This window comes from Palaemon carinicauda, chromosome 31, assembly GCF_036898095.1.
Source record: "Palaemon carinicauda isolate YSFRI2023 chromosome 31, ASM3689809v2, whole genome shotgun sequence".
NCBI lineage: Eukaryota > Metazoa > Arthropoda > Malacostraca > Decapoda > Palaemonidae > Palaemon > Palaemon carinicauda.
In genome coordinates, this window is record NC_090755.1 from 49,246,646 (window position 1) to 49,257,701 (window position 11,056).

The 11,056-nt window shown below is 39.3% G+C and overlaps 1 protein-coding gene across 1 annotated transcript; it reads right to left on the reverse strand.

Annotated features, from left to right (window-relative positions):
• Window positions 1-4,181: 4,181 nt before the first annotated feature.
• LOC137624727 (uncharacterized PE-PGRS family protein PE_PGRS46-like) lies at window positions 4,182-7,918 on the reverse strand. The gene is made up of 4 exons (XM_068355679.1): window positions 7,824-7,918; window positions 7,103-7,169; window positions 4,231-4,983; window positions 4,182-4,187 (listed from the first exon to the last, which is right to left on the reverse strand). Exons 1-4 carry the CDS (start codon window positions 7,916-7,918, stop codon window positions 4,182-4,184), a joined length of 921 nt encoding a protein of 306 aa, XP_068211780.1.
• Between the last annotated feature and the right edge of the window lie 3,138 nt (window positions 7,919-11,056).

The following is an 11,056-nucleotide window of genomic DNA, read 5'->3' on the forward strand; positions in this document are numbered from 1 at the left end:
TCAAAAGACTGTTAGTTATTAGAACATGGCCGATGGAACAGATTTACAATTTGTACAAATTGTAAAGCTCACCATAATTAAAATGATAAAGGTTTTATAGAATACAAGAAAGAGGAAGCTGTATTCTTAACAACTAATGTCGATCATGAAAGTGTTTGTCATACAAAGAATATACTTTAATGGCAACTTAATTCTGCCCAAGCTGTCAAGGCTCCACAAGAAAGTAATAATCCACTACCCCTTACTACCACAGTGGGAAGCAAAAGTATAACCTGCCTCATCAGGTGCATCTCTGCTAGTGGTAGTGGCCCACCTATCTGGGTCAAGTGCTCTTAACTATTGAAGTCAGAGCCCAATCCTCCGAGGAGGTCAAGATGGTTTCCACCGTCTTGAAAGTATTGTCTCATGCAGAATCTCTACCTGACTTATTAGAGATTGAAAAACAAGAGATCCAATTGAGAAAAAGGTTCCCCTCATCCTTACCTCTATCTATACCCAGCAAGTACATTCCTTTCCACAATACTGAGTCCAACCCTCACTCGTCATATAAAGATCACAGAAAGAAAGAAATAAAGAGTGGTGGCATAGGGCTTACAAGACTTCATCTGAAAAGTCCTAAAAGATAAATAACACCAAGAAAAAATGATAAAAGAAAAGGTAAATCATCCAGTGGAAATGCATAGATCTAAATACTAGTATTGTCTGACACAGGTTTTATTTGTCACAGTCCGGTAAAATTTAGAACCATCCCCCTCAATACACCACTACAGGCATGTGGTGTTAGAACGCATATTGGAAAAAAATCACTTCATGCTCATTATATCTCAAACACTCTTTAGAATTTTTCCTTTTAGAACTATCCGGGCAAGAAGTCTTAGGCTCTCTGACCACCAACAACATATCTATCAGCTCCCTACCACTTTTATTGTAATTGGTTGTTTTAATGTAAAGCATGCTTTTTGGAGTGGAAATGCGTAATAGATGTGGTGATCTTGTTAAAGATCTAATACTAATGAATAATGATTCTCCAACTAGGTATGGTGTATTCCAGAACTCTATGTCAGTCATCAATATGTCAATCTGTTCGTCATCCATTCGACTGGATTACCTTAGGTCAGTCAACCAACACCTATAACCTTCCATCTGTGTCCACCAAAATGGAAGGTAGATGAGGCAAATTGAACATTTTATGAGAACTTTGCCTGCTTTAATAGAGAACATTGTGACTTTATATATCTAGTGCATGCTTATCAACACCTCTGAACTATTATTGGTGATAATGCTAGCAATCATACACCTAAAACCTAAACCTCATAACTCTGTAGTTCCTTGGGGAAGTAGAACATGTGCATCTGTAAGGAAATTGATCTAAACTTGCTTCAGAAGATTCCTAAGACTGAACTACAAAATTGAGAGAATAACTTACCTTAGAGTCTGTGCCAAACCAAAGAGAACTTATTTTGAAAATGCAAAAGGACTATCTTGGAGGCAATACGTGTAATATTAAAACAAAATCTCCTTTAGCTGAAATTAATCGTGAATTTTTCAATACTGATATGAATCTAGGATATTAGGGAGGAAATCAGAATAGCAAACAAAATGAATTTTATTAGGTAATGAGGTAACATCAAAATTGACTTGCATGTAGTTTGACACAGTATTCATATTTTCTACCTTTATTGCAAAGATCAATTCACTTTATGTGGGTTTGACGAAAGATATCCTATACCGGGAAGAATTTATTTCATTAGTCAATGACATTTCAACTATTATAATAACTCAGGAACCAAAATCAAAATGAAATAATTTTGACTTTGCTGAAACTGACTTGCCTAAAAATGACATCGCTCAGCTTACCTTCACTCAAATAACATTTTTTTACGGTGAGAAAATGTCGTTTGAGCTAAGTCAAGTTGAGCGATGTCATTTTGAGCCAATTATGTCGCAGATGGTGAGAATCTCACCATTTGTTATATACGAAACATTCAATCCTTATACCCTCTTCCTTGTCTAAACCTTGACTGACCCTTTTCAGTATTTCAATAGCCAGTCTTAATATTTCTTGAAAGGTATGAGTAAGATTTGTAAATTAGATATATATATATATATATATATATATATATATATATATATATATATATATATATATATATATATATATATATATATATATATATATATATATATATATATATATATATATATATATATATATATATATATATATATATATATATATATATATATATATATATATATATGTATACACACATATATACACACACACACACACACATATATATATATATATATATATATATATATATATATATATATATATATATATATATATATATATATATATATATTTATATTATATTTTTGAGGACCGCTACATACTCAGCTATTTTTCATTGCTTCCTTGGCATCTTCTGTTGAACTTCAAACCTTTTGCAGTTACTCTCCTCACAGGCGAAAGAATTATTTTTAAGAACTGAAACTAATTATTCAAAAGTATTTTCATTCTGGTTGATTGGATGTATCAAGTCTCTTAAGACTGCTTAATTCTTAGTCCCATTAGGGGTTAAAAACAGCCGTTTTCTTTTCTTCCTCAATATCATTCAAAGAAAAGAAAAGCTGAACTCTTTCAATGTGCACTTCAAAATCTTCATGGTCAGGAAAATTCTGAAATATTTCCAAGGTACGGCATCACTACGTCGAATTCAGCAAGTTCCTCCGTCCCGCCCTCGTCCCATACATAGAAAGACAACTTGTAAGACAAACTTCAATTGGTCTTATCTTTATTCCCGTCCGCCTTATAACAAACTAAACCAAAAATAAAAGAAATTTACAAGAACATACAGAATCTAAGGAAACTAACCAGCAATTTTAAAGTTTAATTACAACAAAATGAAAGAACAACTCTTTCAGGAGGGGGCAGCTAAACAACTAATAATTAACTCTGAGCATAACAAATTATGATAAATGATAATAATAATATTTAAAACATATATGGATAATTTACAAATCTTACAGTCTGCGTAGATAGATATAGAGACAGACAAATAGCGAGATTAATGGATACCTCGTAAGATATACTTTTGGCCAATATTCTTATGTCTGTGGTATCAGATTTCTCCATTAACAATCCTGAAATTTTTAGTTCCTAATCAAACTGCAGCTCTACCAAAAATTTGGTAATAGTCTATCAAAATAAATAATACGTGAAATTAGGCGTAGAGTCTAAATTTCACAAAACCTACTTTACCTGCGTTAACACGCAGTGACATATGGACGCACAAAAAGAATTCTTATTTCCAGTTTTTCTCTAATGGTTTGAGGGAGATCAATTTTGAGTATTGCAATTGTAGAAGATTAGGAAAGGTAGGAAAAGGGATTGAGGACTGGCTGGGGAGAGGAATTCTGCTGTTTATTCGGTACCCTCCCATGAAAGAGAAATGACAAATTCTTTTAGCCTGTTTGAACAAAATTGCAATTTAAACATAGAGAAACCGAAAATCTACCCATGGTCATCACGAAAAGCAAGCCTTTAAAGGGACTGAACCCGTTTGACTTTATAGTATGACAAAAATTTTTCAGAGGTACACTTTTAAGCTTTGATCATTAAAACCTTATAAGTTTATAACATTATTTTGAATAAGCGACATTGAACAGAGTTCTAAAGATAGAAATCCATAACATTACCATCTAATTATAAATATTGAGATCAAAACTATTCTTAACTAAGTATGAATTAATATGTACTGAGATAAGAAAATAAAATTTCGAAATATATTAAGGTAACTAAATGTTTATCAGAAAAAAATTAAAACTCGTGATAAAACTAAATTCATTAATTTGTATAGTAATTTATGACTCCATAAATGTTAACTTAATTGCTCAAGTCATTAGATTCCTTCAGTGGAAGTAAAATAGATAACAACTGATCAACTTTAATATGCCAAAGATAAAATACAAACTTTTAGAAAATTAAGAGACAATATTTAAGTTTGGCATGAAATGTTAATGCAAACTCTTGTTTACCCCACAGAAACCAGGGTTTATGATCGTATCTTCAAGCATAGATGGAAGGAAGTGCTACTGCAAACTTCCGATTATAACATCTACCATACCGTCGTCTACGACGACAAACACCATCTCAACTACAACACCAGGACCTACTACAACTCCACCACCAGGACCTACTACAACTCCACCACCAGGACCTACTACAACTCCACCACCAGGACCTACTACAACACCACCACCCACTCCACCACCTACAACTCCACCACCCACTCCACCACCTACAACACCACCACCCACTCCACCACCTACAACGCCACCACCTACTCCACCACCTACAACGCCACCACCAACTCCACCCCCTACAACGCCACCACCCACTCCACCCCCTACAACACCACCACCCACTCCACCACCTACAACACCACCACCTACTCCACCACCTACAACGCCACCACCCACTCCACCCCCTACAACGCCACCACCCACTCCACAACCTACAACACCACCACCCACTCCACCACCTACAACGCCACCACCTACTCCACCACCTACAACGCCACCAGCAACTCCACCCCCTACAACACCACCACCTACTCCACCACCTACAACGCCACCAGCAACTCCACCCCCTACAACACCACCACCCACTCCACCACCTACAACTCCACCACTCACTCCACCACCTACAACACCACCACCCACTCCACCACCTACAACACCACCACCTACTCCACCACCTACAACGCCACCACCAACTCCACCACTTACAACGCCACCACCAACTCCACCCCCTACAACACCACCACCCACTCCACCACCTACAACTCCACCACCCACTCCACCACCTACAACACCACCACCTACTCCACCACCCACAACGCCACCACCAACTCCACCACCTACAACGCCACCACCAACTCCCCCCGGTAAGTAACCTTTTCTGTTCCTGGTAACCTAATACATATAAAAAAATGTTTTCTTGATATCTAAGACAGTACTGTAGATCTACATTTTGTTTAAGAAGCAGATGCTACATCTTCGTGTGTAATGAACTTTATTAAATAACTAAGACTTTTGCAAGTCTTCTCAATTAGAGATATTTGATACTTAAACAAGCATTGATATTTATTTACAATGAAGTCTTGAGAAAGGTCACTGTAGGAATAGTAAAGCACCTGTTCGATTAGAGTGCTTCATAGTGTCTTCCGACTTCCTTAGATATATCAGAATTGACATCAAGAGGTACGAGCTACGATTGCCGAATAGCAATATGGTTTTAGTAAATTTTACATATATAAAAAGTCTATCTACCAACTTTAATATGAATTTCATCATAAATTCTTACTTCTTTCAACATTCTCCTTTGGCTCTTACCCACATGGGAATGGTGTCATACAAAGTGCACAACATATCTAATCCCACTGGTAAATGCATCAAAAGCAAGATTGTATTATTTTCCCTACTCACTAATATATGAACAAGTCTATGATAATACAATAATTATTTTTCCCATTTTTTAATAGATGAGTTCCATTTTGAAGTTTGGCCAGAAGGGATCAAAAGTGTTTGGATTCAGGGAATAATTGTCTAACATTTGCAGATGCCATAATAGTTTGAATTTCCCTGAAAGGTGCAACACATCTGCATCTAATGCGGGAGACAAAAGGAACTAAGAGGTGGTTTGAACTTCACGGTAGTCCTTTTTCTACATATACCTACTGCAATTTTATCTACCTTTAAGTATCCATACCCGAAAATTGAGAATTTAAACCTCTTGATTTCCGCAGTTTTTTAAAATTGTGATTTGGTAACATAAAAATTCCTTTTAATTGATCTCCAATTGATAATTTTACAAGCTGAGTCCAGAATTACTTATTCAAGTGTTTTGTTATCTCATTAGGTTACACTCACCATACATCTAAATAAAATATACTGACATATGTAATATGCTCTAATGTTACAATTTATTAACTAATAATGGTCATTTACCATAAATACTGTATACTAAAAGGAATGTCTTTCATCCAAGCATCATATGCATTACTTGAAGCTAAATCTTCTGTGTTTAACATCTCCGAGGTACTAAGTCATACCCAATAATCCTCTCGCAAGGGTATGGGGATGTAACAATATTGACAAAATACCAGGTTACACAAATGAGCATTGGTTTACCTGCAGTTGGTTGAGGTCAGATTTGCAGAGGACCCTTGATGCCAATTTCCTGAATAGAGGGAAGGATGATGAAAAGAAAGAGCCAGTCATTCTTAATCCTTCACTCAAGACTAAAATCGGGTAACCAATGCCCTCAACCTCCTGCTACTTGTCTATCAAGGAGCTAGAGGTGTTAAACCAGTTGTTGAGCAGCCACCACAGGACTGAGAGAGAACATATAGAGTCTCCTGTGGGTTATGTTTTGCAAGTAGTGGTTGGTGAAGGTTGTTTGACACTTCCACACGCCCACTTGTAGATCCTACTCAACAGAATAGTTTCAATTGAATACCAGTGACATAGCAATGCCCCTGATATTATGTGCTCTAGGTAGACGTGTCGGAGGAGGATCTGGATTCAATGGGAGTTTAATGACCTTGTGAATCCAGGCAGAGAGGGTGTTCTTCGTGATCCTCCTCTTGACCTTCCCCGTGTTGATGAAGAGCGTAGATGCTTGGGGCAAGCTCTAGTAGCCCCCTTTAGGAAGAGCCTCCAGTTTTTCTTTGGCATAGTAACCGAAGGGCTCAGATTTTGGGATCTGAGCTGCCAAAAAACAAGGTCAAGCATTACTTGGTCCATTGTCATGAATGATAGACGTTAAGGGCGTCCCATGGGGTTCGCCGACTCTCTTGGCCGAAGCCAACACGAGTGAGAGACCTATCAAGAAGGTCAAGAGACCTCCACTGCTTGGATTCCTGGAACTAGGTCTCCTTTCTGACTAAGGGTCCGTCAGCACGAAGGACTAGCGGTGGCCTTTCTTTGCCGAGACCAAAAAAGCATTTCTCCCGGAGGTAGCCTAAGAACACCCCAATGCTGGCATAGTGGTATCGAGGGGAGGGATACCCCTTCTATGATACTAACTTACGGTCCACTTAGCCTGGATTGGCCGAAGCCAAAGATCTATCCAGGTATCCAGACATTCTCTTTGCAACCTGTTGGGGGAGAGACATCCTGAGAGAAGAGGAGCTGGATAGTTTCCAGGCCTGAAGTTGCAGCGAAGTTACTGCTTTGTGAAAGATGTTCACATGAGGCTGTTAAAGTCGCTGAAGGGGCTCTCTTGGGTTCTCCGTCGGGAATTACAGATTAGTTAAACAGGCATGAGAAGTCTGCTGTGAAATACGAATCTAGCTGATGAGACGAGTCTGCTAGGCAAGACGAGTCTTGCTAGCGAGATGAGTCTGATGGCCTGTTCCCGAAGATCAAGGGGAGGGAATGTATGAATCAAATTCCCGTTTGATCTTTCAGCATCTACGTAAGTAGGTGATACGAGTCCTCTAACAAGACAAGACTGCTGATGACGATGACTGCTCTGATGGGCAATGGCAGAGAATGGGCGAACCCTATTCCCATGGGAGGAATGCCCCGAAGGGGAGACCAGCTAGGAAAAGGAAGATTCTCTCGCTGATGCAAAAAGCGGCTACCGTTTTCTGCTGCTGTCACCTACCCTTCCAGTAAGTAGGAAGATTGCTGTATAGTAGTTGGTGGAGGAACTATTCCCTCAGCAGGGGAGTGGATGAATCCTATTCTTTGCTGGAAAAATCCTCTGAAAGGGAAACCAGAGAGAGAAGGAAGTCTTTTCCACAGACTGGAAAGACACTATCAACATAGACTGCTGTAGTTGGTGATTCTTCCTACAACGGAAGGGAGAGTTCCAGCAATTAGAGGCAATCGTCTTGGCCATACTCTCTGTTTCCTATCCCCGAGTTCTAGGCCAAGTTGAAGTTCGATGTCGGGCCTTGTACGAGAACCGAGCTGGAGCTCAAAACTGAGTTCCTCTCAAAGGGGGTGGTACCTCTTGCCGGCAGAATGGCTGCCCTCATCTCCAAGAGGTTTAAGAGGCAATCCTGTTCAGGCTCTGGCCACAGCCCGAAGGCTGAGTGGTACAACATGGACCCACCCTTTTCTTTGATACATCTGGAGGGAGAAATCAATTTGAGGAGATTGACTCTCCGGATGAGATTCTCATCTGGCAATCTCCTTATCAGAACAGTGTCTTGCTCAGATCTCATAGCGAACCAGAGGAAAAGAAGAAACCTGGTGCTGAAGGACCTGTGATCTGGCTGTTCCTGAAGAGGCTGGATTTAACAGAGACTGATACTGTCTTGTCGAACCTACAAAAGTTTCTGAAAGCTGATGACCGTGTCTATAGATATCCCTATTCGATATGAGTCGGGTCTCTTCTGAGATTAATCCAATCTCAGATTGTGGCAAAATTGAGGTGATGTTTCGGAAAGCTCGAGTCTGTTTGGATCAGCCAGTCGTTCGAAGTCTTTGGAGACGAGGCTGATCCTGAAGGGGAAGGCTGATCTGGTTGTAGAAACTCTTGTGATAACCCTTGGTGCTTAGCTAAACTGAAGCACCATTCCCCGACATAACAGGTTGAAGGTTAACCTTAGGGTAGAAACTCATGTGACAACCTTTGGTGCTTATCTAAACTGAAGCACCATTACCCAAATGACAGGCTGGATACCGATGTCCCAAAAAGGGGGACTAGGAGTATTAGACCTAGTGGTGAATCCTGTACAGGAACCCATGAGCTAACTTCCCTTGTATGACAGGGTTTGCATGTCAAACTTGTTCCACGAACCTCGTCTTCCTATGAGAGTAGATGTTCTGATCGTGAGGATACAGGGAGAACGCTTTCCCCCTAAAGGGGGAGGGAAAAGACAAGTGAGTATCTTTTGCATTGGATTTGGACTCTGTCCTTGGTGAAAAACATGAGCCGAGTATTTTGAGGTTGATGAGGGTGGGGGTGGGGTTGGGGGCGAGGGGGTTGGGTGTTACCATTACTTGAAAAAACCTCGCTCTAGGATGAGAAAGGAAGATCTTATTTTTTAACAACTTTGGCCGAAGGGCAAGCTCCGAATATGGAAGATTCATTGTCTGAGTTCACGAACAAGACCGAGTCTCCTGCAGGGATGGGCAAATATGTTTCTTCGGGAAAGAATTTCGCAGACGGACGCTGAAGGTGCTTACATGAAGGTCCGAGGGCGTATATACCTATGGAGACCTCGAGTACACATGATGACAACAACCTCATATATCTAGTGGGTCACCCATCCCTAGGTTGACCGGAATTCTAGCAACTAAGTTACCATAGTTGTCACGTTATGTAGCACAGAATTCAATCTTCTAAGAACAAGAGAATGAGGGGGTGATAACCCCATGGGGTTGTGCCTCCTGATGCAAAGGAGGAACAGATTTAAGGGAACTTCCTCCTTCTGCAGTAGGAACGAAGTGAAGGTGAAAAACGTACAATCATGAGGGATGAACGTCCACAAAAATGCTGGATTCGAAGAAAAAAACTGTGCTTTCTTCGAAGTTCATAGAAGGTGATGGGAAATGTGTCCTCCGAGAGAACAGACGCATGTTAAGGACTGTACACTTCCTTCACCGGCCAACATCGAGAGCAACAGTTTAAAAACTTACAAAACAAGAATTACAAGTAATTAATTCAGTTGAGAAAACAAACCACTTGGGAGAACCATTCAACCCTATGGTGGGAAGGGGAGCAAAAAAGCTAAGGTCATGCGCACCCTCCACCGGCAAGAAAAGCCGTAGAACCATAGCTCCACAAAGGAGAGTGAAGTCAAAGCTGAAAAGTTAAATTACAAACAGTTATTATTTCAATGCAAAGGATCTGCCGGCTGCCCATGTAAGGTGAGCGGCATTGTCAGTGAGAGAGAGCAAGACTGAAGTCAAGCTCCATGAAGGCCGCAAGCAGATTCCATTTAAGAACAGGTAGGGGGAGGGCGACGTTAACTTCCGAACGGAGGAGTATCCAAACCAAGATGGAATAAGATAAGGTGAGTTATCGCGCATGGTGCTGGGAGCTCAGCTGTGCTCTGTGACGTCACCTGGAGAGTTCCGAGCGTTTATTTGACAGCTGTCCTGTACAACCAGCCTTATTATTCGTGCCTCTTATGAAAGTAGGCTAATATTAATGTTAATATTAATATAATGTTAATATTAATATTATTATAATGTTAATATTAGTATATTATCAATGTTAATATTAATATAATATAATAACAATGATAATAAATATTCGCGTATGATTAAAGCTTTATTCTGAATATTTCATTAAAAATCTCACAACAATCATTCTCTCTCTCTCTCTCTCTCTCTCTCTCTCTCTCTCTCTCTCTCTCTCTCTCTCTCTCCAATTGAATAAATTTTCAATATTACTGAACATTTTTTTTTAATTTTTTTCACAACTTTGCTATAACATTTTTCCTTCTAAGTATAATATCTTTCTTCTAAAATTTAGCGTACTTCTAATAATAAAAAGCTCATTACCTCCTCGGGAACATCAATATTGGCGCCTTTAAATATATCATTAAGATATGAAACGGCTTTGACTCCTGGTTTTAGAGCATCACCAAGGAAAATTTTGAATAAATATTCCATTTTGTGTAGATTTTCTCTAAAATGATTACATGACCTATATAATACCTTTCTCTTTACAAGTGATATCCAGTTATCGCCTGTTTTATCTACATCAACTGAGCCTAATGATGTATACTTATTTCTAAATTTAAAAGCCATGAACCCTCCCATCAAAGAACTTAAGGACTCCCTTCCTATCAGTGTTGCAGGTTTTATCTCTGCTAAATCTTTTACTTGATTTTCCTGTCTCGGTCTCATTGTTAACAGACAGAAGGTACTTCATGAGACACGCAGAGATATATAACTCGGGGTCTAGTTCATTGGGAGCAACATTTAACCTTTGAGATGGAGCACTTATATTTAATCACTCTGTAGTGACACAAGCTGTATAGTAGCTTCATCATTATTACAAACATTAAGACCCTAAATT

Coding starts and splice junctions, on each gene's coding strand:
- LOC137624727 (XM_068355679.1), bottom strand. CDS start 7,918: ATGGCCAAGACGATTGCCTCTAATTGCTGGAACTCTCCCTTCCGTTGT. Junction 7,170..7,823: donor ATGTTGATAGTGTCTTTCCA/GTCTGTGGAAAA, acceptor CTCCCCCAACAG/GTTGCAAAGAGAATGTCTGG. Junction 4,984..7,102: donor CAATCCAGGCTAAGTGGACC/GTAAGTTAGTAT, acceptor TATATGTATTAG/GTTACCAGGAACAGAAAAGG.